Raw genomic sequence first — 26,372 nt, 5'->3', positions numbered from 1 at the left:
TGGACATACCCCGCAACAAGTAGGAGCCTTGCAAAGCTATCCTACGATTGAGAGCTGATGGTCGACCATTCCATTGTCCGTGTCTTTTTTTATTGTCGGCACTGAAGCTAGCAGAACGGGACACCAAAAGCAATTACACCCCTTACATGAATCGCTTCAATGGCAGCTTAGGGAAGTGCCACCTACGCGTCACAACTGTTTCTAGCCCTGGGGAACAAGCCGTTCCCAGCCCCACAGTGGGCCTTTTGATTCTGAGCACCGACTGGCTTGCTATGCATGACGACTTGGCGCCGCTGCGAATCATTTGATCCTCCGCTCTACAACACACACCCAATGCCTTGGCGGTGGCTTGGTGCGCTGGATACACCTCCGAACGAACTGTAACGTGGACAGCCTTTGAACTGACCAAAGCCTATCTCGGCTTCTGTACTCTTAGCACTCATTGATATCACTAAAAGCACTGGCTGCGCTCACTCTTCTTCAGGTGACGTCTCATTTTTTGGAATCACCATGGCATTCTTCATCGAATTTTGAGGCTCTCTATCACTTTTCGGCACTTTCCTCTGCTCGTTACGTATTTGGATCGCACTAGTTGCCAAGCTTTCGTCGACTGTCCCGGTAATCCCGCGGCGCGGATCTGGGGAAGTGCCTATCTACCATAAGCTTATCCCGTGGAGCGGCTTCAACCTTACACAAGCAACCCTGCCAAAGCGTGGCGTTTGTCCGCTGTGTCCAAGGTTGTGAACCAGAAGGTCTTGCTGGATTGGTTCTCGAAAGGTTCGAGGCAACTGTCTCGGCCTCGTGGTGACGTTTGGCTGCCATTTCCGCCCAAATGGTCAGAAGACGATATCCATACGTCCAACTGCTGGCTCGAATGAGGACTCACGGCTGCCGCCACACTTCTCGGCGGACCATGGGACCCGCTTTGCTTGAGAACCCGTTGGAGTTCCGTGGGGGGCGAAGACGGTCTCCGCTGCCGGTGGGTGGTTTTGTCCGGCATTGACATGTCATGAACGAGCCGACTCCAGCCAAGACCCGGCCCATAGTTACCCAAGAACGAGACAATCCGAACCTACAGGCGCGAGAATCAGTCAGCCGAGCCATGAGACCTCGAGACAACCAGTCAGTTCCTTCGTCAAGCAGCCTCGACGACCATCTCTGTCCATTCCACCGCCCAGAATCATGCTGACGACAATCTTTTGCAGATGGTGTCCGCCTCCTACCCACCTTTTTACCCAAAAAGGAAGCCGTGTATACTCCACCATCTGTCCTGGCTCGGGCCGGAGGAGACCAAGAGCTGAATCGATTCGCTGCAGCGGCAATGGCGTCTTTGAATCCTTTTTGCTATAAAACGGCAATTTCTTCTATACCATGATGGATACCAGGGTGCTCGTTTCGTTGTATTTCCAGCCTTGTCTATATTCGCGCTGTGGGCCTTGTAAATATGCGTTGCACTTTACTTCCGCTCCTAACGTCTGCCGTCCTTGTCCGTGCATGGCTTCCCGACAATCCAGCACCGGGCGCGAGCCTTTCGGCCTTTACCAGCAGCGGCACCAGCAAGATCCGTGGCGTCAATGCCGGGTCCCAATACATCATTGAGCCTTGGATGGCAGCCGACGTCTGGAAAAACACTCTTGGGTGTGGTGATGCACAAGCTGAGCGCCAATGCGTCCAAACGGCCTACAATGGTGACATGGACGCCGCGGGCGCGGCATGGCAAAAGCACTGGGATAGCTGGATCACGCAGAGCGACATTCAGACTATGAAATCGTATGGTCTCAACACAATTCGTATCCCGGTGGGCTTTTGGATGAAGGAGGATTTGCTCAATGAGTACGAGCGTTTCCCGAAAGGCGGGTTCTCCCCTGGCTGATCTTTTGGGCGTTCGTCATATTGCCCATTTTGGCTGACTTGGCGCAGGTGGATTCAATCATTTGGTCAAGTTTTGTGGCTGGGCGTCTGATGCCGGCATGTACATTATCATTGGTAAGTCGACTTGCGCCACGGCTGTCCTGTCGTGCTTATTGTTCCTGTAATTTGAGAACACCGGCACCGATCTGACACTCGCAGATCTACACGGCATGCCTGGCCGTCAAGTTGCCAACAATGCCTTTACCGGCGACGTACGTTCAGTCCCATCATCCTTTGACCTTAACCCTGAACCTATCCCTCCACTCACACACCGCCCCTTATAGTACGAATCGACCACGGGCTTCTACCAATCGGACTACGAGTCTGGCCGCGCATACGAGTTCCTGTCGTGGATCGCCAACCAAACGCACAGCAACAGCGCCTTCCGCAACGTGGGCGCGCTCGAGCTGGTCAACGAGCCCAAGCGCGAGGACAGCGGCGACACACAGTGGATGGTAGAGCACTACTACGGGTCAGCGATTGATGCGGTGCGCGAAGCGGAGGCGACACTGGGCGTTTCCGATGCGGCGAAGTTGCATTTGGCTGTCATGGATGATTTGTGGTATGCACAACTTGTCCCCCTTCCCCTGAAATACCCCTTTTGTCCCAGAAAACTACCCCCTTCCCGTCGCCAACCCAGCACCACCTAACGCGTGCGTATTTCTCTCCAGGGAATCCGGGCCGCTCCCCTCGACGGCCCTCACCTCCTCCCAACTCAGCACGCTCCTCTACGACGACCACAACTACCAAGCGTCGCCCATCACGTCGTGCGGCGGAGCGCTGACGTGCGCCCTCTCTTACACGTGCAGCGCCACCGTCGGCCAGGGCAACCGCGTCACGTCGCAGACGCCCAAAATCGTCGGCGAGTGGGCTCTCAAGCTGGACCAACTGGGCGGCCAGGAGCTGGCCAACAAGGACTTTTTCAAGAGCTATGCTGCCGCCCAGATGGACATGTATGAGCGCGAGGGATTGAAGGGCTGGGTCTATTGGAGCTGGAAGGTCCAGGCGAATGAGAATTTTACGGATGCTTTGCAGTGGAGCTATAAGGGTGAGTTTTGTGCCTCCTGCGTTGGAGAGTTGAATCCGCGGTATGCATGTGTGCTGACGACTTTCGTGCGATGTAGACGCCGTAACGGCGGGGATCATCGGTGAGGATCTGAATGCTATGGTGGCCGGCAGCCCGTGTTGAATGGGGTGGTAGAGTCATGCGCGGAGTGGTTGGCCAGACGAGAGTGTCAATCAGGAGGGGTTTCAAATTAGGCCAGAATGAGAGGATTTGCACCATTCCACAGCTGAGGGAAGACGGTCAGAGTTGTTGCACATAGGCAAGTGATGAGACCTGAAGTAGTGCCAAAAAAGCTCCTGGAATACATTGAGCAGCTACTGACAAAGAGCAACAACAAGAACATGAGGAAGAAGCACACCTTTCGCCAAAATTCAAGTGAGAAAACACGACAAAAAAATTTCTTTCTGCGTACATCTCTTGCCACGAACAGGCCAAATTTGTGTGACTTGTACACATGCGCGAAGGTGGAAGTCAATTGGGAATTGACGTAGAAGGTATGGCCGACCCATCTGTGGAGCCATCGACATCGACATCGACATCGACGACATCGACACCGACGACATCGACATCGCCATCGCCATCAGCATCGCCATCGTTATCGCCCTCGGCATTGCCATCGGCCTCCGCAATTTCTTGGTCCTGGTGCGAGTCCATCCTCTGCTTTTTGGCCGGCGTGGCTGTCATCGGACTCTCGAAAATCGGTTGAGTCCGTTCGTATTTCTCCCTCGCTAACCTTGTCAGGTTCGGGTTCTGGTAGCGACATGTAATGTTTTTTTCTTTGCAACTAGTGCAGGAGGGCCATGCGTAGTCGCAGTTGCAAGTCTCGGAAGACATCCAGCAAGCATCGCACCTTTTTCGCTGGGAGGGTATGTTTGGGTTCTTTCCATTCGTTGCCTTGGGAGATGTGCTCGGCCCCTTTCCCTTATTTGCCTGTTTCTTTTCTTGCTCCGCTTCAAGTCTCTTTCGCTTGACTTCTGTTGCATGTGGATTGCTGTAGCGGCACCGGATTTTTGATTTCCTACACAGAGAGCATTTTGGGAACTTGTAGTCGCACGACCTTTTCTTGGCCCAGCACTCATTGCACCTAACCCGAACGGTACGAGGGAAACGAGAAAGCTCCTGCGCACGGGATGAAGTTTTCTGGCTGCGAGTTGGCCGCTTGCTGAGCTCCTGTGGTGTCTTGTCCGCTTGGTGTTTGCTGGATTGGCAGGCCGTAGCTCCAGTGTTCTAACTGCCTCTCAACTCTGATCGACACTTTTCCAGCTCCTTCTCCAGGTGCGTATTCTTCTTGTGAAGATCCTCTATCTCTTTTTCCAGTGCCTTTTCGTCCTCCGCGTCGTCTTTCTCAAATGTCTTCAACATGTCGGAAGCGGTCTTGAGTTTATGGGCAGCAGTCTTGAAGGCAGCAAAGAGGCCTCTTTGCATCAAATTTCGCTTGTTGCGTCTGTCTTGTATGGACTGCTCGTGCTCTGACCGGAAATCGTGATCGATGCTTGTGGAGGACGACATTCTTAGAGGTGCTTGTTGAAGATGCTGCGTTGCGCTTTTAGGAGATTTGGATTTGCTGATGACGGACTTTTGTTCTGCAGGCTGTAGTGATTCCGTCACAGGTATTAACAACGTTCAATTGTCAATGTATGGCTGGGAGCTGCAGAAGTACAAATATCTTGTTACCAATCGCTTGCTAAGGGCTGACGGAGGCGACAATGGGCGCGCTTATCTCTGATTCATCCTTGACATGCGCAAAAAGCTCATGCTCGGGTGGCGATTGATTGCAAAAGAATTCACAAGTCAAACTGAGTTTCCCGGCAAGCTCACGGACGCCACGTCAGCTGAATCGAGCAAACGAGCAGAAGTACGTTGACGAATATTTCCAAGATGTATTTGAAAACTTCTGTATTGTTCTGTTTTCTAAAGCGCGTTGCCAAAAACCAGCAGGTGTGGCAGACGGGAGCTTTCCCCATTTCGACCAAAGTCTTCAGCCACATCAATGTAGACCTTCGACCATCGAAACAACCAACAAAACGCTCAAAGCTACAAACTTCCATCTACTCATCAAGCGTCTTGGATCTACACGAAACTAAGACCAAATCCACCTCTTTACCTCCGAAACACACGAACATATCGTAGGCGAAGAAATCGATACAGGGGAACCAAATTTGCGGCCTGTTTCTTGAGATGCCTCATTTTGACATTTGCTGCTCTCTTTCCAACTCTACTTGCCTTTGCCATCGTCTTAAGCATTCAACGGCTCAGCGGGCAGGCGCATTGACTAACTGCACTTGATTGACTGATGGCGCTACTACTACCGACTGCGTGACAGCTGATATACTCCCCGACGACTTCCTGCGCGACTGACTGCCCTCATGACTGAAGGCCTTCACGACTGGCTGCATGAATGACTGGCTTGTGACTCCTAGGGAGTTGACCGAAGTGTGTGTCGGACAGTCCACCAAGTCGTCTGTCTAATGACCCGGCAAAGCCGGAGTTCTGTGAGCCTTCGCTCCTCTCTCGGAAGTCGCGACTTCCGAAAACGGACAAGTAAAAAAAGAGAATTACCAGTCGCCCATGTGACTCAGTTCAGATACACTCACGCAAAGCTCAAGACTGAAATGACAGAAATGCTTTCCAAACCCCGCGACATGCAGCTATCTAGCAATGCTATTCCTCGAAATTTAGTTTGATTTGATCAGAACCCAGCTCCCGCCTTTCATTGAAGACTCTCACACTCAGAAGGCCTTCTTCAGCATTCATGTTGATGTAAATGGTGTAGTAGAAGTGTGTGAACGCCGGAGGTCTCTTTCTCGGCTGGAAGAGGGCCCTTTTTCTCTTCCTAGGGCGAGGTGTTTGCGAGTCCCCTCTTGTGAACGAGATTTCAATGCATCCCTCGCGCTTGGGCTTTGGATCTTGCGAGTATTCGAAATCTGGTGGGCGCTCTGCGTGACACGAGAAAAGATCGATCTGCACTTGCAGCTCTCGACCCTCACCACGCAAAACTTGTCGCTCGATATTGTGGCCCCAATCCCAATTATTGCTCAATTCTTGGCCCTGTTGGAAAGTCAGATCATATTTTCCTGGAAACCCAGCTCCCCAGTGTAATCAAAGCAGTCCTTACCTTTGAAACAAACCATTTGATCCTGCGGTAACACATCTTCCGCCCGTCCTGTTTGTCAATCCAGTGGTCCTCCTCAGGATCAACGCCTTCTCTGAATGGCGCGCTCCAGCCGAATCCGTAGTGAAAGCGAGCGATCCTGACTCTTGGCTTCAAATTCAAGAGCCCACGTATCACGGCACCTTTCATTTTTGCCGCCTGGCAATTTGGAGGGCATGACAATTTGATCTTTTTTTCTTGGGAATCACACCAAGTTTGCAGGCGATTATGCAGGTAAGAGCTGTCACCAAAGCCGCCGGCCAGCACAATTCTTGACACTTCCAGTCCTCTTATTTTCGAACGTTCGAATTGTGCTTCGACCTTGTGCAGAATACCGTCAACCACTGGATCGAAGAAAGACTGCATGACTTCGCTACGCATCCTTAGTACATTTATTGCAACGCATGTAACCTGCAGCATTAAGGAGACTTACCAAGGTAAGATAATGGTATGTTCTTCGGGGTCGTAAAACTTCGACTCCTGGACACCTACCATATCCACGTTCTCAATCTTCACTTTTGCGTTCTTTTCCATCGTCTTTGGCCCAAAATTCAACTTTGCCTTTTCAAATGATTGCATCATCCCTGAACCAAGTCCCCTTTTCCTACGGCTGAGGCTGGTGTAGCAGCTCTTGAACTCCTTACACATCCAATTTTCGAAGTTGCGATCCACAAATGTGGAGCCGTATGGGCCTCCTTCTCCTGCAATAAGTTCTTGAAATTCCAGCTGGGAGTCCCGGGTGATGACCTCGTATGTCGTGAGATCTGCGGTCCCGCCGCCGCAGTCGCAGACCACAAATTTGTCTCCTTTTACAATCGGGTCAACCGAGGCACCGTGGAGATTTTCATGTAGAACTGATATTGCCGCTGCTTCTGGTTCCAAAATGAGTTTGAGGCTGTCAGATGGACCGGACGCGAACCCAGCCGCTTTCACGGCCTCGCTTGTCTTTCGCTTTGCTGCAAAAGACCAAATTGCTGGGACGGTCACCACAACCTCAATTGGTGTATTTCGGACATCTTCTGTGAATCTCTTCTTGAGCTGGTCATCGACAAACTCCCAAACAAGCTTAAGATAGTCCTCGCAGACCATCTCGGCTGAACGGCCCCTCGGAAGCTGAAGGAGTCCTCGAGCGTTGGAGTAAGACGACTGGGTTTTGTATTTGTCGGTCTTCATGTTGTCGCTCAGGAGTAGCTTAAACCATGAGTAGGAACTCATTTTTGCGCTGACTTGGAAGCCCCAGGCATCCTCTTCAAGCCTTTCCTGGTTTTCGTGCAGATAAGCGATAGCGGTGGGTGTCTTGTGGGATGCTCCAGATGATTCCGGCCATTTGGTCACGATCTCGATGTTGTTGACGTCACCGGCTGATGTTCCATATGCAACGCCTGACCGTCCATTAGTCTGGAGAACATGAAGATGTTATTTGTCATACCTGTGAAGGTAGTCCCGAAGTCTAGACCCAGAACTATTTTGGGAGGATCCATCGTGTTGGAGTGAGAAGTAGAAGGCGTGCTAGGCGTTCTCGGGTCCTTTGCGTAAACCGGACCACAGAGATTGGCAGATTTATCAAGAGGAAGCACGAGCTGGAAATGCTTTCCCGCTTTGATGGCGACAGGCAACTTCCTTGGGGCCGAAAATTCCATGTGATTGCTTGGTATTAGAAGAAGCATTATTCTGTTGACGCTTAAAATTCCTGAGTCTGAGCTATCGGGTCTTGGAACACTGACGGCGATTCATGTCTGCGGGGAAGATTCTGCTTTTACTGACAGAGTGTCGGGCGACATAGACTCCACCACATGCTTGATAAGCTTCTGTGAGCCAACCAGCAAGGATCTTATGTTTTATGCGACTACTTTCATACCCAGCTTTGGCCGAGCCGATTTCATTGTTCAATTCCACAATATTACGCGAGGAACCAAATTGGACCGCCCGCTTGCTGCTCCCATCCCATTGTCCCTCCACGGTTCAACTCAATCAGATCGAGGGCCAACATTACCAGCGCAGCTTGTTAACCATTCCCAGCCGCCCAGGTCATCCCAGAGAAGACTGCAACTCTCAAAACCCATCTTGAGCAAGCATGGATCAAGAAGAAACCCAGAGCATTATGGAGCCTCTCCGAGACCTTCAAAACACCCACAAGATGCTATCCAGAGGCTTCCTAGATCTTCTCAAGGAATATAACAAGAACGAGGCTGATGTCTTCAGCAACATTCAGCGGGAGGTGGAAATACTAGCAAGTGAGCTTGAGGGGAAGAAACGGGATTTGACAAGATGCGAGGAAAATCTCAAGATGCGCGAAGCAGAGCTGAACAGCATTCGTAAAAGCTTCTTCAAGTGCGAGGATGTCAGATGGGTTCCGGAGGCAGACCAGTCTATCCGTTCCACAGTTGAGGATGTTCAGGAGCAAATACGGACATGGGCAAAAGATTACGGTCCAGAGACCTTTCCGGATCTTTTCGAACTTGAGATGTCGGACTTTGAGTCTTTCTTCCAGCGAGTCTATGAAATCACTGGATACAAGAATATCCACGACTTGGGGACACTCGAGCATCCATTTCTCATCCTGGCCGCCTTATTGTGTGAATTCACTCGGACCCACATCCTATCGGACCCCTTCTTCCACTTCAGAGATCCTGACGACGCTGACCACAGGTCGTCATTTGCTGGGAAGCTGGCCAAATTGTATTCTGGAATGTTGAAGGGTATGTGATGTTCTGATCGAATCTGATCAAAGGGAGACACTGACAGTGTAAGTAGATGACGCGCAGAAAGCAATATCATGGAGGAAACAAATGTTTCGACATGAATTTCCAAGCTCTCGTAATGTTTCGACCAACAGGTCAAATCAGGACGAGTTGCTGACGCCGAATTGCACCAAAAAGGAGACGTTGATTCGCATGTACAACAATCTGGCGGACATGTTCGTCAACGCAATCCCCACTCAGATGCTGAATGATCATGAACGGACTGAAAAGATGCGCGACGACCTGGACCACATATTAAAACGCGCTGGCAATCTCCACTTCCGACTTCTCACACAGCAAACTCGTTTCGTGTGGCTCTCTCCAGTTCTCCAAGTCGGGACAGAATTCCGCGTTTCCAACGATGAATATTGGATTGACCACTTCCACCACCTTGACAACGGAGAGGACAGATCATGGGACGGCGCGATTATCAAAGTTGTGGTTGGGATGGGATTGAGCGCCGATGGCCACGCCCTTGGAGAGAACATTCCGAGGAGTCGCATTATTGCGCCCTCCCGTCTCTTCCTTAAAAAGACGCCCAAGACTGACGACACTCATTCTCAAAGGCACAGTAACCGGATTGTGTGCGGACCCAAAGACCAAGGGAGCTCGCCTGCATTCGACAATGTCAGCTTGACGCCCAGCAAATCGCCATTTGGCCCAGCGCTTTCGATTCCTAAACCTCACTCGGGCGGAAAGCAACGAGCAAGCTGTGACGCTTGTTATGAGAGGAAATGCCATTGCGACTTCAATGTTCCTGTCTGTGGTCGTTGTGCTAAGACTGGGAAATGTTGTCGCTGGCCTGACGTTGCAGCAGCAAAGAAGAAAGCGGAAGCAAAGAAGAAAGCGGAAGCAAAGAAGAAATCAGGAGCAAAGAAGAAAGCTCAGTCTCGACTTGGATCTTCTTGCAAAAAGCTTGGAAGCACAGGAGCAGGTCAAGAATAGGCCAAAAGTACAGGCGAGTAGAATTGAACAGAGGAGTGTTGTCCAGGTAGAGCAGTAACCCTATGGTGATGACGGGCGGCAGATTTCGCACTATCGCCAAGATGCGTTCCGAAAAAATTCCAAGTCGCGTGTTTAAGTTGTTTCTTTCCATCCTTTGAACGCTTGCTTCCCTGTTTTCTCTTTGACTTACAATAGGTAGTAGCAAACGTCGTTCTCAGAGGCTTTGAATTAGGAAGAGCTGGCGGTGGCGACCAAATTGGAAGCTATGCGCTAATGCCTGTCTTCAACTTCTCTTCTCGTCGTGCTGGTTACCCCCCGCCTATGTGGCTTGCTTATGGACAACGCTATCTCCGCAATTGAGCAACCACGAAAATGACGTCCTCGATGATGGCCGCTCAAGATGGAAGTATGATGATGCATGGGCGCAATCTATTTATTTTAAGTTGACTTCCTGTTTATGCTTGATGTTGTCGCTCAATTGATCCCCTGGTAAGCTGGAGGAAGGTAAGATAGCTACGGTGCAAGATCCTGGAGCGAAGTGTAGGGCTATTGCTGCGGCGTGCCATCGAACCTTCCGGAAGTAGACAGGGAATTAGGCGCTGCAAAAAGGCACCGAGGGGGAGGTAGGTAGGGAGAGGCACCACCCGAAACCAGAAGGTGGCATGCGCTTAACCCCAAAAAGAACCGATCAAGTTTGGATTTGGTTAGAAAAGGGAAGCTTGCACGTGGGTTGTGCGCACTAGGGAGGCACTCCTAATGCAGCGACGACAATCAAATGTGATGACAACCAGCGCGGAATTGACAGCACGACATCAACAGCGCGAAGATGACGACGCAATGACCATCCACCGGGACAATTGATCCCTGTCAGCCCGTCTTCCAGCTAACCGGGGATGTTGAATTGGATTCTTGCACCAATTTATCTACAGTCCATATCGTTGCTCCTAGCCGCCTCATGACCACATTGACGATAAATCTAGATTCAACCAATTGTCTCAACAACAACGTCAACTATCAGAGCACTTACAGCGATTGCTCACTCATTGAATCGCGTTGTTTTTGACGCATGCAAAGCTGTCATCACCAAGCGAGGGCATGCAATTGCCGTAAACCCTCGGTTCGATCTCAAGTGCGCAAAAGAGTTCCTGAGCGCATCGTTGTAATCAAGGATCATGTGCAAAATGTTACTGCTATGTTTATCACGTCCGTGACGGGTGGGCAAGAGGCGACAATCCCGCGATGTAGGGAAGGTGTCGGATCCGAGGGTCAGGGGTCAAGCTTACGCCGCAGACCACCCCCACGACCAAATCAAAAAAATTGAACAATGCACAGGCATAACAAGGACTTAAAAGAAAGCTTGGACGAATGTTCATCTGGATTCCAGCGGTAGTGGATGCCCGGTGTAACCCGAGCCTTATGTCTTGGCCTTGGCATGCCAATATCAACACCAAACGGGCCTGGCAAGATCTGAGAGTAATCCCTATTAGAGTAAATGGTACATGGAGCAAGAGGAACCCAAATGTAGGCTAATATAATATCAAAACGCCACATCTGCGGCAAGCCGCGAGGCCGTGAATTGTCATATTTTTAGATTTTGTGGTCATTTTCAGCACTTCCATTGCATCAAATGCACTGCTAAAGTAGTTAGAAGACACTGAATTATGTTGTGCACCTGTTGTTTATGCAGGTTGACGCGTAAGTAGTGCAGTCATGCTGAAGAAATAGAGCGCGGTTGCGGTTTCGACGCCTGGTTCGCTAAGGTCCGTGCTCCTATTGGTCCGAGAGGACCCCTGAAGGTCGCTGACCCCTGTTGACGACGATTAGCTATTCTGCAAGCGACTCAGAGGTGCACTGCCTGGAACTTTTCAAACTCTACATAGCGGCGGAGTTAGTAGTACATTGTCCTAGAGGAGTCAAAATGAAGTCCAATGATGGGTACAGGCGCATTATCTTGTATTGGCATCTTTCCTGTGGGTCGGCATACTTGCAACTTTCTCCCTCTTCTTTCTAGTGAAATGCATGTGCCGGAATGCAACAAGAACAGGGTACCTAGATGAAGACAAAGATTTTGTAAGTTGCAGCTAGGGATGTCAAAACACCCCTATTCTTGCATCCTCGTATTGTCAAGGGCTGGACAGAACAAATCCGATATGCCGCAAATTGTCGCGATGGTAGTTGATTCACCAAAGGTAGTCAAAGGAGCAAGGAAATGGGACCAATCTTTATCCTGCCGCGTTGCTACTAGCTTTGCACTCCGAACCGGAGACTCCAACACCCCTCAGTCCGTGACCGAAACAGCAATCATGAAGGCTCCCGCCTCAGCCTGGAAGTTGGTGTGTTCGAGACGAACCTTGGGCTGTCTTGCAAGCCACACGTACAGCCGTGCCCACATTCAGTGCTGTCTCAGTCATCGTCGTCGAACTTGTTGAGCTCGTTTCTTTTGCGGCCAGGGGCAAGTTAGCCAATCGAGCAGCTGGTTTTGCAGAGGCTGGCTGAATCTCCCGCATCTGCCTCAGGCTGGTGTTGAGGTAGTCCCATGTCAATTCCACATAGTCACGGGACGGAAGGATATTTTTCGATCTATACCACTTGATTGGCTGAGTCCCCCTACCGCGCGGGAAATAGGCTCAGGTTGTTGAGCAACAACGGCGATCCAAGCTTGGCAGGCGACGGTGAAGATGGAAACCGGAGTAATAGCTCCCGCTGTGAATAGAGAAGAGGCATTGGCTGCTCCCGTGTTAATCAGGACGTTGGCTTGTTTGAACCGAAACTTAGATAGTCCTGCAAACTGTGAATAGCTCCCTCTGGGTATCAAAAAGAGATGTTGGCTGCGCCCGTGTGCATCATGACGTTGGCTTGTTCGCACCGAACCTTGATATGTCCTGCCAGCCGTGAGTAAAGCTCCCTATCTATGTTAAAAACAGAAATGGTAGACGAGACCGCATCAACCAGGACTTCGAATCATGAGATACAAACCTTGGGCTGTTCTGGATGCCGCGGAGGAAACTTCCCATTTGTTTCCAAGAAAAAATCAGCAGACGCGCTCGCACTAGCCAGGACCTCTTCTCATGGAAACCAAACCCTGGACCGTCCTGCATGCCGCTAGGGAAAGCTTCCAGTGCGCATATGAACAGGTAGAACGGGTAGATGACTCCGTCTCTCCCAGGACTTCGGATCGTTCGAGCTACATCTCGGACTATGCCGCAGCCCGCGAGCGAATGCTCATCATCCGTGTCAAAAACAGCAATGGTAGACGAGCCCGCATCAGTGAGAATTTCAAATCATGAGAGACAAATCTTGAGCTGTGCTGGATGCCGCGAGGAAAAGCTTCTATGGAGATGGCGCTTGCTGCCCAGATGGCCAGACACCGAGTCCCGTCGTACCATCGGGCGATGCAGGATAAGGTCGACCGTTTTCAACTGGAGGACACATTAATCAGCAGCAGAGTAACGTCGGAGAGGAGATGAAATCTATTCGTGACAAATCTGCCTGTGGCGCAGGTCTACATGGACACACTGAGGCCAAGAGCCCACCCCAGACCCGTTCGTTGGTTTTCGCCAACTGCCTCTGCGTCTCCTTGATCCCATGCCACGTCAAAAGAGCCCCTGGAAATGTTTGTACAGCCGGATGCATCAATTGCGCGCCTTTGGAAGCCTTCGCCCATTAGCATGAAGATGTGACCAGTGATAGAGCGACCAACGAGCCACCAGCCTGTCTACAGCCCCTGAGCCCCTGAGCCCATGTCTACTTCTTCCACTTCTTCTCTTCCTTTTGCGGCTCCTGAACATGCACACCATGGAACCACTCGGCTTGCTCCTTGCGATTCTTCCACCGCTTGATCGAGAGCACCTGGCCCTTGAGCCCCGCACCCTCCACCAAAGTGACATTCGGGACGATAGCCTTGTTGGTCAGGTCATACAACTTGCCCGGGCCAAAAAGACGCTTTCCATGTGTCGTCTTGGTCACCTGCTCAATGAGGTACTGCTTGAGAGCTTCCTTCTGCTCCTTCGTCTTGACAGCCATGAGCGCCATATCGGGCGCGGGCACGAACGTCTGTAGGCGAATCTGGCCGTCGATCTTGATGGCGACCGGCATATCCTGCGACGACAGGGCGTCGATGAGCTCGTCGCTGTAGCTGGGGAAGGACTCGGTGAAGATGGACTGCGGCGGCGGCAGGTCTTGGATGGCTTGCTCCCGACCCGCCTTGGTGAAGACGCGGTAGGCTGGCGACTTGACCAGCAGCTCGTAGCATTCTTCGGCAAAGGCCGGCGCAATGGGCGCGAGCATGATGAGGAGGGACTGCACTGCTTGGAAGAAGCGTTGCGGAAACTCCGATTCTAGGAGGTTTTTGCCGTCCTTGCCGCGGAGGACGGGGTTGCCAGACGTGTCGATGCTGACTTCGCCGTCTGCGGGGATGCTCTCTAGCAGGGTGTTCGTAAGCTTGGTCAGGTCCGAAATGACGGTGTTGAGGGAGATTGTCGACTCGAGCGAGTTGGTGACCTTCCTGATGGTCTTTTGCGTGTCGAGCAACACTTCATCGGCGGCTTTTGATTTCCCTAATTCAGGCTTGCCTTGCGGTGGTCGCGGTTGAGTCTCTTCCAAAAACCGAGGCGGTTTGGAATTAGACTGCAGGTAAAGAGGCAAGTCAGATGCAGCTCTTGTCAACTTCCAAACGCGCCTGAACCATCGCTGAATGCCAACAATCTTCTTCTCGTCCCATTTCAAAACTTCCGTGACAGGAGCTTGGAACAAGATGTGGGCGCGAGTAGTATCAGCGCCCCATTTCGAAATGCAGTCGACGGGGTCGACGCCATTGTACTTGCTCTTTGACATTTTCTCGTACGAAACAGCGGCCAGCTTGCCAGTCTCTTTGATGTGGACAGCGTCCGATTTTTCGAACAACTCGTCGGGCTTTAGAAAACGTCCAGAGTCAGGGTCCTTGTAAGTTATGCCATGTACCATGCCTTGCGTTATCAGCTTTTTGAAAGGCTCGCCCCTGAACTCGCTCCCGCCACCGCCCCATTTTTCAGTGCTGGCCAGAAACTTGGATATGAAGCGAGCATAGAGAAGATGCAAGATGGCATGCTCAACTCCGCCGATGTAGACGTCTATGGGCAAAAAATCATCTGCTTCTTTGCGACCGACGAGCTCTTTGTCGTTATGAGGGTCTGCGAAGCGCAAAAAGTACCACGACGAATCTATGAACGTATCCATAGTATCCGTTTCACGCTTCGCCGGTTTGCTGCATTTTGGACACTCCGTGTTGACCCAGTCGGACATTTTCTCATCGGCCAGGGGGTTGCCACCTTTTCCAAGCTGGCTCCCCACAAGCTTTGGAAGCTGGACAGGAAGATCAGACTCCTTGACTGGGACAGGCCCACAGGAGTCACAGTGGACGATTGGTATGGGAGCTCCCCAATATCGTTGTCGACTGATCAGCCAATCGCGAAGCCGCCAATTCTCCTTGATTTCAACCTCTTGACCACTGGCGCGCAGCAACTTGACGAGCTCAGAGATTGCTTCGTCCGACTTGAGCCCACTCACAGGACCGCAAGCTCCGCTTAGTCTTCCTTTGAGATAAAAAGGCTTGTCTCCTTTCTCTGCTGGCTTCATATCACGAGCCATTGCCTTCACAGGCTTGGCGTTCTCGTTCTCGACTACTTTCAAGATTGGTGTGTTTCCTTGGTTTTCCTTCCAGAACGCAAAATCCCGGGCATCATGGCCTGGCACACCCATGACCGCGCCCGATCCATAGCCGCTCAGAACATATGGCGCCACAAATACAGGCAAGGGCTTCTGAACATGTTGCGAAGGATTATCGAGAGAAGATGCGGGGTTGATTGCGTGGACACCGGGCAGCAGGAATCCGGCCTTGGAATCGGGAGGATAATAGGGGGCGTCGTCGATGAATTTTTGTAGCTCCGGAAAGCCTTGGGCCATTTCCTTGACTATCGGGTGTTCAAGAGAGAGGGCAACATATTGGACTCCAAACAGAGTATCAATGCGAGTGGTGAATATTTCGGCCGGGGGGAGGTGTTCGCCATCAATTGTCTGCATCTGGAATTGGAGCCTTTGGCCTGTCGATCTCCCAAGCCAATTCTTTTGCATGGTCAGAACGCGCTCTGGCCATCTTCCATCTTTTGCAAGGACCGAGTCGATGTCTTTGAGGAGGGCTTCTTTGAATGCGGTGATGCGCAAAAACCACTGCTTCATGAGCCTTCTCTCTACTTTTGCGCCAGAACGCCATGAGCAGCCGTTGGAGTCGACTTGTTCATTCGCAAGAACGGTGCCGTCGACAGGGTCCCAATTGACCTGGGCTTCTTCCTGGTAGGCAAGTCCACGGGAGTGTAGATAAAGGAACAAACGCTGAGTGTGCTTGTAGTACGAGGGGTCACAGGTCATGAGCTCCTACATTGAAGAGACATCGATTAGCTACATACAGGTTGGATCGCTGTAAGGACGTACTCGGTCCCAGTCCCAATGGCCATTCATAGCCTGCAGTTGTCCCTTCATCTTCTCAATGTTGGACACGGTCCACTCTGCCGGATCGATGCCTCGTTCAATGGCGGCATTCTCAGCCGGCAAACCAAAAGCATCCCAGCCCATTGGATGTATCGCATGGTATCCACGGAGTCTCCAGAATCGCGCGAGAACGTCAGAGATGGTGTAGACCCGGACGTGACCCATATGCAGCGCTCCAGACGGGTACGGAAACATGGACAGAATGTACTTTTTCTGAGCAGCTACAGGGCCCTGCTCCTCCCCCATTCTTTGCCATTTGTGCCGCCATTTCTGGTCAATGCTTGGAAAATGAAGCCTGTCTTGATCGTTGTCCGCTTCGGTCGAGGCAACGCGCCTAAGTTGCGGGAGGCGCACTCGTAGGAGAGGTCGGCGAGCCCATGACGAGCGTGCGGCAAGGACGCTTAGGGCGGTCATGGGATTGAGTGGCCGGGCGCAAGCATTGGGGCGTGGTCAAAGAGCGAGCGTTGGCGCGTTGGAGCGGATGTGCTCGAGCGACCGTCTGGTGTTTTTGGCTTCCCCGGTCCCGACTCCCGAGCGGGCCGTGATGAGGCTCCCGACGTCGGGCCGGTCGCATCTTGGCACGGTGCCCACGGGCCGAGACAGCGCGTCTACCGGAATTGGAGACGACCGGTCTTTATCCCCTGCGCCAAACCAAAGCCAATCTTGTTCCTCTCCACTCCATCCCGAAGCACACTAGATGCGCACGACTATGGCTCGCCCCAGTCTGCTCTTCAGATAGTGCCCGTCCCGTTCCTCTCGCCGCTTCGCTCACCTCTACGGCACCACCGCCATGTCTCGCTACGCCAGCCAGCCTCTCCGCGACTCTCTCGAGCTAGCCTCCCTTGCGTCATCCGACCAGGACTCGCGACGAGATTCGGAGTCGTCGTCGCCTGGTCCTCCTTCCTCGAGGCGATTGTCACTTGAAGATGAAGATCCACTGTCCGATCAGAACCCCGCTCGCGCGCGCTCCTTCTCCGCTGGCTCCACCTTCGACTTCTCCGCGAACCTATTCCCTTTATCTACTACGGCCGCCGGATACACTGCGCTGGGAGCTCCCACTGCTGCACATTTTGAGCCAACGTCTACGTTGAACGGTGGCTCGTTGGAAAAGCTCAAGTCGCTGACGTTCCTCAACGGTGTTTCGCTGGTCGTCGGTCTCATAATTGGATCCGGAATCTTTTCTTCCCCGAGTCAAGTCAACATCAATGCCGGATCACCCGGGGCGTCGCTCATAATATGGCTGGTCGCGGGTCTCCTCGCATGGACTGGTGCTGCGAGCTACGCTGAGCTAGGCGGAGCGATTCCTCTGAATGGCGGCGCGCAGGTCTACCTAGCCAAGATATTCGGAGAATGGTCTGGCTTCCTGTTTACGTGGAGCGCTGTATGCGTCTTGAAGCCTGGATCTGCAGCAATCATCGCCATCATCCTTGGGGAGTACTGCGTGCGCGCCGTCATTGGCCCGGACGCCGCAGAAATCAGCATCTGGTTAAACAAGGGCGTGGCGCTTGGGGGACTCATACTCGTTACACTGCTCAATTGTGTCTCTACGAAGCTGGGTACGAGAAGCGCCGATGTCTTCATGTTTCTCAAATTCATCGCCTTGCTTGGGATCACGATTGCTGGAATCGTTGTCGCAGCCACCGGATGGTCTTGGAAGGGACCTGCTAGCGGGGACTGGGAAGACAAGGGTTGGTTCGAGGGCACGAACACGAACATTTCCAACCTCGCTGTAGCGCTTTACGCGGGGCTCTGGGCGTTTGACGGTTGGGACAATGTAATGCCTCCTCTCTGGTCATCTTCGCGCACGCTAATAGTCCCAGGTCAACTATGTTACGGGAGAATTCATCAACCCTGCCCGTGACCTGCCCAGAGTCATCCACACTTCCCTTCCGCTCGTAATCCTCGCCTACATCCTCGCAAACATCGCATACTTTCTCGTTCTACCTTTGTCGACCATTGCATCAAGCAATACCGTGGCCGTCGCATTTGGATCACAGGTCTTGGGCCCAATCGGTTCGCTCATCCTCGCCCTGGCCGTCGGAGGGAGTTGCTTCGGTGCACTCAACGCGACCACCTTCACGAGCGGACGACTGGTCTACGCCGCCGGGAAAGAGGGCTACCTACCGGAGATCTTTGGCAAGATTGGAGTGCGAAACCGCTCCGCAGTGCGCCTAAACTCGCGAGCCAGCCGGTCCAGCAATCGTTTCGTGGAAATGATTTCAGACGACGCAGGATTCTTCATGACACCCATCAACGCAATGGTCCTCAACGGGGCTCTCACGGCCGTATACATTCTTATTGGGGAGTTTTCAACGCTGGTGACTTTCTATGGCGTCGCAGGGTATACCTTTTACTTTTTCACGGTCCTCGGTTTGATTGTGCTTCGGGTTAAGGAGCCTGATTTGGAGCGCCCTTACAAGACGTGGATCACCACGCCGATAATATTTTGTTGTGTCAGCTTGTTTTTGGTCAGCCGTGCTGTGATAGCAGAGCCTTTCCAGACATTGCTGGTGTTGGCGTTTATTCTAGCAGGGGTTCCTCTGTACTGGTGGAGAATCGGGCGCCATGGCGAGCGCGGTGAAAAAAGCGGATGGAAGTTTTGGAAGCAATGGAGTAAATCATAGCCTTTGAAAAAGATAGACTATGTTCAATTGGAAGCAGACATTTATTCTGACGCTCTCCAATGGGGATGGATATAGTCCGTGCCGGGTTTCCCTTTTTGGACTGCCGGAAAAATGATGTCACCGGAACGACCAACGCGTCGCAAACGCGTCTCCCGCCAGGCGCAACGACAACACAACCCAACCCCAACCGCTGCCATGGACGTCTGGGCGGGTGATATCGAGCTCCCCGGTGGAGGCCGCATCGAAAGTAGGTCTCCAAACCTTCGCCAACCATATGCCACACTTCCTGAGAGAGTCAAGATGTCGAACTCGTGTCCGAAAACCCCGTCGCCTTCTCCATGTCGCGTACGCCGATCCAGTTCCTCGCAACCGTGGACATGACTAGAATACCGCTCTATATGGCCATTGAATCGCCCATGGAGGTCTACTCAGAGCGACAAGCAACGCAAGTCTGGTTCAATACCCTACTGCTCGACCATTTCTACACCGATGACGCGGAGGCGCAATGGTGGCAGGACTTTCAGAACCAGTCGCCGGTCGGAATACTTGCGAAAGCGCATGATGGAACCAAAGCAGGCTCTGGTCCAAAGTTGACTGAGATACTATTCTTTGCCAGTGCTGAACCCAAAGGTCTTGCCAGCTCATTTTCGTCAAACGCTCCCCAAACACCGACGATCAGGCTACTGGCCGTGCCATTATCATCAGACCTCCTCCATCCAGCTCCCGCGCAATCTTCGCCCCCTTTGTCACCGAACGCGAGTCCAGTATTTCAAGAGCAAGAAGAGGTTGCGCAGTTTCTGCCCCAATCAGCCACAACGAGTAGTCTCGAGGCGCGAAAACGCGAGAGCGTCTCCAACATCTTTGATGAAGCCGAAGAGCGACGTAAACGTGCAAGACGCAAGGGGGGCCAGAGCGTGGCAGCTGCTGCCTCTCGTGCCAACGAGCCAATCCCGCAGCTCAAGCGCTCCACCTCCTCGAATCTTACAGAGCCGCCTCTCGATGCAAAGGGCCGCCGCGACTCTCCGAATACTAGCTTCAGCCAGCCAGCCACCAAGACCAGTCGGTCACTATCGCGCTCCCCCAGTGTGAATCTCGAGATTCGACCAGCCAGTCGAAGAGAGGGTCTTGACAGCCACGCGAAACGCTCCTCGCTATCACGTGTCGCGAGCGTGGCGGACCTAGACAGCGAACCGACGATCGAGTCCCGAAATAAAGATACAATATCGCGGCTCGTCATGGCTGGCATGCGCATGTACGGCCTACACCAGCGCAAGCGAGGCAATAAGGCGCACGCCCGACGGGCCTCTGTCGCGCCCGGCACCGACTCACAGGCAGGACAGCATGACGAGGACGTAACGCTGGAAGACGCGGCTAGGGACGAGGAGTACAAGTTGGTCTACCATCAAACGTACAGAGGGGCGGTATTTGCAATGGTACGTGTCTACTGATTTCTTGGCATGATCGTTCTTGCCAGGCTGACGATGATTCTGAAGCGCAAACACATGTCGACACGACTGCTTGGGCAGTATGTAGACGAGCTCCGAGATGTTGTCGACAAGCTCCTTGCCATCTTTTGCAACGATCCACTCCCCTCCTCTTATCCGCAATCGCCCGGCGCGGAACCGACGCCAGGCAATGTCAAGGGGAGCTTCGGCACGCCGAATCTGTCGGAGACAAAAAGCCCTTTTGTACAGCAGGCCAATCACTTCAATGGTGATGATAACCCTGTGCATACACCGGTCGTACGTAGGACTGCGAGGTGATGCTGCTGGGTTTGGGCGGGTGGACTATGGCAAGCTTTGGTAGATATCAGACTGGACAGACAATCATGTCAGCAAGTCTACAATTCAGTGTGGTACGTAAGTAAAGTTTAATCCGATGTCTAACAGTCTAATCGTTGTTCCAAATTGGCCGTATTCCGGTGTCAATCCACCATAGGTCGGGTGTCCACTGTGAGAAGATCCCCTGTTAATACCACCGCAATGCCATTCTACTTTTTTTTAGTCTGTTTCTGTACTCGATCGTCAATACATGCTCCTCAAAAGTTTTCAAAAGGTGGTACATTGATAGGTCTTTCTCTTTTTGAAAGTGTTCTAAGCCGGGGGTTGCTAAGCGACCTCCGCTACAAGCCGTATATTTTCAACCGTAAATCTTTTTGTGTTCCATGATTTTCCAGACTTTATCACATATATAAAGTTGCTTTCTGAAATTTAATTGGAAGAGGGCTAGCGTGTGTTGGGGAGGCGCGAGGTGGGCGCGTCAGGAGCTATCCATGGATCAACACCAAAGCACGGATATATTTACTTCATTTCACTTCTAACTGCGCGCCCACGGAAAGCGCCCAGACGCCCGCCCTGCTGCCTACTTATTTCCTGCCTCGCGCCCACGCCTAACCTTCAAAACCACAACACCGAACCGCAACGCAAGATCTTGAACTTTCGCAAGCTCACGACCAGCCCATTTGCGCCGCCAGCTTCCCAAGCTCTCATTCGGTGTTTTCGACCGCCAATCTCCTGTTTGTTCGCCGTAAGTCGCGCCCCGTCTCCTTCAACACCAGCGCGTCGCTCTGGTGACATTGGCACTGGTTCCTCTGCCCTTGAGCTCTCCCATCGCGACCGCTCGCACTGGGAGCTCGCAATGTCTACCCGCTCACCCTCAAGGTTTCTGACAATTCATTAGACCATGCACACTCCCGACGAGTACTCTTCCTCTCTCCCTGCCGCAGCCGACCCCCCTGCGGACCAGAAAGTCTCCGGCGTCTCTGCAGTCTCCGATGGTCCCAGTCCTCCACCACATCGCACCAGCGAGAGCGGCCACCCCCTGGAGGAGCTGGAAGCCACCCTCAAGAGGCAAGAGGCGGCCGCAGAGAGTGCGAAAGAGTATTTCCTCCGTGGAAAGGCGCTGGGGTGGAAGGATCCGGACCACTTGTACAATTTCGAGTACGAGAAGCGGAAGGAGGCGTGGTGGAAAGCCCTGGCCCGGCGTGCCAACACGGTTTGGGATCTCGACCAGAAGCGGAACCCCGTCAGTGAAAATCGGAGCTCGCCTCGTCCCTCGCGTCTCCGCTTCGCGCCCCAGTGCGAAGCCAACGACGGTACCATCCGCTGTCTGAGTCTCCCAAGCCGCGAGAGCCGCCGCAATTATTGCTACGACCGCAGGCACCCAGCCTACGTTCCCGGAACTTGGGCTGCTGGGCAAGGCTTTAAGCACACAAACACGTCGTGGTACACAACCACGGCGTCGTGGGAGCAGGAACTGAAGAAGGCGAGGAAGATGAAGAAGTCGGCGAAGCAGCTTGTCAAGCCCTCTGCTTCGTTGGCCGATTCTGCCAATCCTACCTCTGATGACGTTCCTGCTCCAGCCTTGTTGCCCAGGCGCCACCGCGATCAAGACGACAACGACAATGGTGGTGAGAGCCTGTCCGATCGTCCCGCCAGTCCCAAGCGGGTACGTCTCTCGCCGCCGCCCAAGTCTTCCTCGTCGCCAGTCTCCGCTGCGTCGACCTTCAGCCGCCCGTCAATTCTCCCGGCTGTTGGTTCTCTCTCGCCTGCCCAGTCCGCCTCCCTCTCACCACCATCGCCCCGCCCGTGGGCGATTTCCAGCCAGAAGCGCCGCCGCGACGACGAAGACGACAATCACAACGACGAGGACGAGTCCCAGTACCAGTCCCCCAAGCGCATCCGCCTCTCGACGATGCCGCTGCCGAAGCGTGCTGGGTCCGCCCCTCCCGCTCTCGCCACGGGCCCCGTCCTCGTCGCCCGTCCCGCCGTCGCCAGTCTTGTTCTCGCTGCCGGTCCCAGCAGCTTGAGCACCAGCAGCAGCGCCAGCCAAGTCCCCGCCGCTGCTCCGGACTCGCCTTCTCGCCAGGCGTCGCCTCCACCTCAATCTTCTCCTCCCGCTCCCTCGCCATCGCCCTCTGGTAGCTCTCCAAGTTCGCTGTCCGCCGCCGTCGCCGCCGCCGCCGATCCAGACGACCAAGCCACCGAGCGCGACCAGCGTCTCGGTGGGTGGAATTACCGGGGATGGGAAGCCATCGTCCGCTTGTGTCGCTCTGTCTTTTAACCTATCTGTCGGCTTTGTGCGATCTAGTGCCGGCTAGATTCGTTTCCGACATTCAGATGAAAATCCGGTCTCGAGGCTCTGGGTGGATATCCTCAACGGTTTTTTCAGCGGCACTGCAGCAAAGCAGCACGACCAGGAGCTCTGGGTGGACATTTCCTTTGATCATTCCTGGGTGTCGAATTTGCGCGGTCCAGTGCCGGCTAGCACCGTTTTCGGCATTCAGATGAAAATCCGGTCTCGGGGCTCAGGGTGGACATCCTCGACAGTTTTTTCAGCGGCACTGCAGCAGAACAGCACGATCAGGAGCTCTGGGTGGACATCTCCTTTATCATTCCTGTTTGTCGACTTTACGCGGTCTAGTGCCGGCTAGCATCGTTTTCGGCATTCAGATGAAAATCCGGTCTCGTGTCTGCGTCGCGGCTTTGGATGGACAAGACCTACCTATTTCCAATACACTACCGCATCGCCGTTTTACGCCTTTTCTCCCGAGTGTCGTCCTTCTTCCAGCTCGCAATCCGGTATCGCCGCCTTTTACACTTCCATTCTCGTCCCGTCTCGACTTTTGTGGAACAGGCTTGTTTGTATACGTTTGCACCGTCCGTACCAGCATCGACTCTTCGGGCAGAGTTGTGTGTCAAAAATATACAAAATGGAGCTCTGGGTGTACATCTCCAGCCAAAAAACTTGAAAAGGCATTTACTGCGGAGGCAAAAAAATATTTTGAGGTTGTACTGAACAGACACCACCAGGAACACATGGGACTCTGGAACTCCATTCGAGCCAACACACACCGCTCGCCGCAACGCAACAATTCGACCACGTCCTTAAATCATGGCTGCCAACTTACGCCTGTCAGCTTGAGCTCGCTCACTGCAGTCCTACGGCGAAACCACGCTTGTCGACTTGTAACTCGTCGACAGCCTTTAGACTGTTTAGTTGCTTACACTGTATCATCCCTCGATATTGCGGCTTTATTTTGGGTCGGCATATTGTAATCGGCTCAGTTTGTTTCTGTACCTTTACCGCCATTCAGCGCAATCTTATTAGGCAGAGCGCGTGCGCGATTGTTAGAAAGGGGGCTCTAGGAGGTCATCCCTACTGAAAAAAAAGTTCAACCGGTATCTACTGCGAAGGCAAAAAGAGGAAAAAAAAAAAAAAAAAAAGAGACGTTCTCAATCCACCTTTCCTTGTTGGCTTTAACCTGAATCTATAGGATGGTTCTAAATCCACCTGACCCAAGCCTAACCCTAAAAACTAACCTAGAGGAGATTCTAAGAGCCCTTACTAGAATGGCATATTGATCGGGCTAGAGACCCTAGCGCCCCTAATCCAACCTATATCTAACCCTAACCTATATCCCAAGTAAATGTTTGTATGGATTAGGAGAAAAAAAAAAGGGGTCGGGGGGGGGGGGGGTGGATTAAGAGCTAAGAGGTTGGATTTAGAACCATCCTATGGATCCAGGCTAAAAATAATTAAATAGGGTGGATCAAGTAAATAACCGAAAACAAGAAAGAAAAACCCCCTAAACTGATCAGAGTGGTAAGCAACCCCACCCCACCCCACCGAGGCCTTGGTGGGGTGGGGTGGCCTTGGGCAATCGTCAAGGGCGGTGGGATTGCGCAATCAGGGGTCCAGTGGTGTGGGGTGGGGTAGGATTGCTGAAAGCACTTGCCTAATTAGGTAATTTTCTTGGTGTTGAGTTTTATTTTAGACACCCCCTCTACCTCCCACCAACGATTAGTAGACTGACTCGGGCCGAGTAGCGCGTAGAGAGATTAGTATATATGTAAGGAGGTGGTGCAAAAGCTGCAAGTAAGTGGAGTAAGGTAGAACTAGCCAATTAGAGTGCGCGAAAACTCAACACCAAGCAAAATTTTATAATATTTTAAACTTCGGCAACTCGGCAACCCCACCGGCAGGTCTGGTGGCGTGGGATTGCCGAATTTGAGGCCTCAGTGGCGTGGGGTGGGGTGGGAGTTGCGCAACTGAGTTGCGCAACTCAGCAATCGGTGGGGTTGCTTACCACTCTGAAACTGATCAGATGTATAGGTAACATTCGAATAGCTTATAGGACATACCTTGAGGACTAACCGTTGACCTCTATTTGTACGGCACTAATACGACACGTCCTTGAATCTTAAGGGGCGCTAGAAGCCGATTAGCTTGAGCCTACTTCCTCGTGCTCGCTATAGTGCCATGGCGACGCTATATCTGTCGACCTTCTCTCTTGTTAGCAGCCTCTAGACACACTACTATCGGCGCTCTGCCTGACCCTTACGCAGCAAAATCTCTGGATCCATAGGTTTTTCTTTACACCATCATCAAATACCACACAACGGCGCAGTCACTATTACCTCGCATTCTGCCGCTAGCTGGCGTTCTTAACTACCACACTTATAACCTTCGCGCTCGCTGGAGTACATTGAGAGCACTCGATCGGTCGATTTTCCACACATCCACAACAAATGGACCCGTATCGCTCTTCCCATCCAGGATGCTGTTGACCTGCGTGGCCTAAGCTTGTCATCGCATCGAGAACAGCTCTGCTTTACCCTTTACACCACAACCTCCTCATTGGGCAGGGGATATCCGTACACCAGGGAAGGGGCTCCTGGTCACAAATACATGGGTCTTAACGCGGGTGCGCCAGGGACAGGACGCCAAGGAGCACTTCCGCGGACCCTCCGCGGACTGGCTCAATAATCTAATACGAACCTCTGGCGCCTTTGTTCAGTAACGCAATCGCATCTTGTCGGAGCTCTCCTCTGCTGACCATGATTGACGCCACTTCTTAATGACCATGATCGTTGCTCGACCGCGATAACTCAAGCGGTGCTCTGCAGCTGTCATAATTCTATCATTAGTAGCCGCAAAACCACCGCGCTTTTTCGGAAGCACAAAGTCTGTCAGAGGCGGAATTACCATGTCTGCTTTTGACCGGACGTTACCGGGCTCGTCTCTTCCATATCTTTCACCTACATCTTTGTCGCCTCGCTGGGCGGGGTCTTTGCAAACTTCATCTGATAGGGCTCTAGGCGGACATGTTTAATTGAGGACTTGAACATATGAGCTTGTGTTCAGACGGACAGAGTACAAAACGATCCATCACAAGGACGAGGCGATCGCGGGGTTTCCTGTGCGCTTTCGCTGCCACCGAGCTATCTGATGTTTTCTTACCCTGAATGTTGCTGCGCTCCGGGAGTTGTCGTACTACCGACGTCCTCCGCCTACAACACCACATGATGATGCACTTCCCGAACGACAGTTGCGATGGCGTCGGACGTCATCACATTGCAACGAGTCCCGACGAAAAGACGGACTCATTGATTCCATCGCCCACAAGTCAC

General features: G+C 52.6%; 8 protein-coding genes across 8 annotated transcripts; 5 read left to right on the top strand and 3 right to left on the bottom strand.

Moving 5' to 3' along the window:
• Positions 1 to 1,649: 1,649 nt before the first annotated feature.
• BKA78DRAFT_313376 (glycoside hydrolase superfamily) lies at positions 1,650 to 3,383 on the top strand. The gene is made up of 6 exons (XM_066888376.1): positions 1,650 to 1,853; positions 1,921 to 1,986; positions 2,071 to 2,123; positions 2,196 to 2,473; positions 2,583 to 2,959; positions 3,036 to 3,383. Exons 1-6 carry the CDS (start codon positions 1,694 to 1,696, stop codon positions 3,098 to 3,100), a joined length of 999 nt encoding a protein of 332 aa, XP_066743980.1. The 5' UTR covers positions 1,650 to 1,693; the 3' UTR covers positions 3,101 to 3,383.
• A 39-nt stretch (positions 3,384 to 3,422) lies between these two features.
• Positions 3,423 to 4,486, bottom strand: BKA78DRAFT_369638 (uncharacterized protein; the record flags this gene model as incomplete). The annotated part of the gene is made up of 2 exons (XM_066892660.1): positions 3,423 to 4,175; positions 4,233 to 4,486. 2 exons carry the CDS (start codon positions 4,484 to 4,486, stop codon positions 3,449 to 3,451), a joined length of 981 nt encoding a protein of 326 aa, XP_066743979.1. The 3' UTR covers positions 3,423 to 3,448.
• Positions 4,487 to 5,638: 1,152 nt separating this feature from the next.
• BKA78DRAFT_251369 (uncharacterized protein) lies at positions 5,639 to 7,609 on the bottom strand (the record flags this gene model as incomplete). The annotated part of the gene is made up of 4 exons (XM_066884647.1): positions 5,639 to 6,025; positions 6,093 to 6,501; positions 6,562 to 7,510; positions 7,558 to 7,609. The coding sequence occupies 4 exons, from the start codon at positions 7,607 to 7,609 to the stop codon at positions 5,639 to 5,641; spliced, it is 1,797 nt and encodes a 598-aa protein (XP_066743978.1).
• A 593-nt stretch (positions 7,610 to 8,202) lies between these two features.
• BKA78DRAFT_352520 (uncharacterized protein) lies at positions 8,203 to 9,549 on the top strand (the record flags this gene model as incomplete). Its single annotated transcript, XM_066891369.1, has 3 exons — positions 8,203 to 8,827; positions 8,883 to 9,451; positions 9,502 to 9,549. The coding sequence occupies 3 exons, from the start codon at positions 8,203 to 8,205 to the stop codon at positions 9,547 to 9,549; spliced, it is 1,242 nt and encodes a 413-aa protein (XP_066743977.1).
• A 3,719-nt stretch (positions 9,550 to 13,268) lies between these two features.
• On the bottom strand, positions 13,269 to 16,837 carry BKA78DRAFT_313374 (uncharacterized protein). Its single transcript, XM_066888375.1, has 2 exons — positions 16,280 to 16,837; positions 13,269 to 16,222 (listed from the first exon to the last, which is right to left on the bottom strand). The coding sequence occupies exons 1-2, from the start codon at positions 16,748 to 16,750 to the stop codon at positions 13,559 to 13,561; spliced, it is 3,135 nt and encodes a 1,044-aa protein (XP_066743976.1). The 5' UTR covers positions 16,751 to 16,837; the 3' UTR covers positions 13,269 to 13,558.
• Positions 16,838 to 16,992: 155 nt separating this feature from the next.
• Positions 16,993 to 19,082, top strand: BKA78DRAFT_313371 (amino acid permease-domain-containing protein). Its single transcript, XM_066888374.1, has 2 exons — positions 16,993 to 18,110; positions 18,157 to 19,082. The coding sequence occupies exons 1-2, from the start codon at positions 17,127 to 17,129 to the stop codon at positions 18,958 to 18,960; spliced, it is 1,788 nt and encodes a 595-aa protein (XP_066743975.1). The 5' UTR covers positions 16,993 to 17,126; the 3' UTR covers positions 18,961 to 19,082.
• Positions 19,083 to 19,165: 83 nt separating this feature from the next.
• On the top strand, positions 19,166 to 20,833 carry BKA78DRAFT_369634 (uncharacterized protein). The gene is made up of 2 exons (XM_066892659.1): positions 19,166 to 20,393; positions 20,454 to 20,833. The coding sequence occupies exons 1-2, from the start codon at positions 19,299 to 19,301 to the stop codon at positions 20,721 to 20,723; spliced, it is 1,365 nt and encodes a 454-aa protein (XP_066743974.1). The 5' UTR covers positions 19,166 to 19,298; the 3' UTR covers positions 20,724 to 20,833.
• Positions 20,834 to 21,642: 809 nt separating this feature from the next.
• Positions 21,643 to 23,022, top strand: BKA78DRAFT_295275 (uncharacterized protein; the record flags this gene model as incomplete). Its single annotated transcript, XM_066886465.1, has 1 exon — positions 21,643 to 23,022. The coding sequence occupies one exon, from the start codon at positions 21,643 to 21,645 to the stop codon at positions 23,020 to 23,022; it is 1,380 nt and encodes a 459-aa protein (XP_066743973.1).
• Positions 23,023 to 26,372: the final 3,350 nt, after the last annotated feature.

This window comes from Phyllosticta capitalensis (genome assembly GCF_038381095.1).
Source record: "Phyllosticta capitalensis strain CBS 128856 chromosome Unknown BKA78scaffold_5, whole genome shotgun sequence".
Lineage (NCBI taxonomy): Eukaryota > Fungi > Ascomycota > Dothideomycetes > Botryosphaeriales > Phyllostictaceae > Phyllosticta > Phyllosticta capitalensis.
This window is presented reverse-complemented; position numbering and strand designations above follow the sequence as displayed.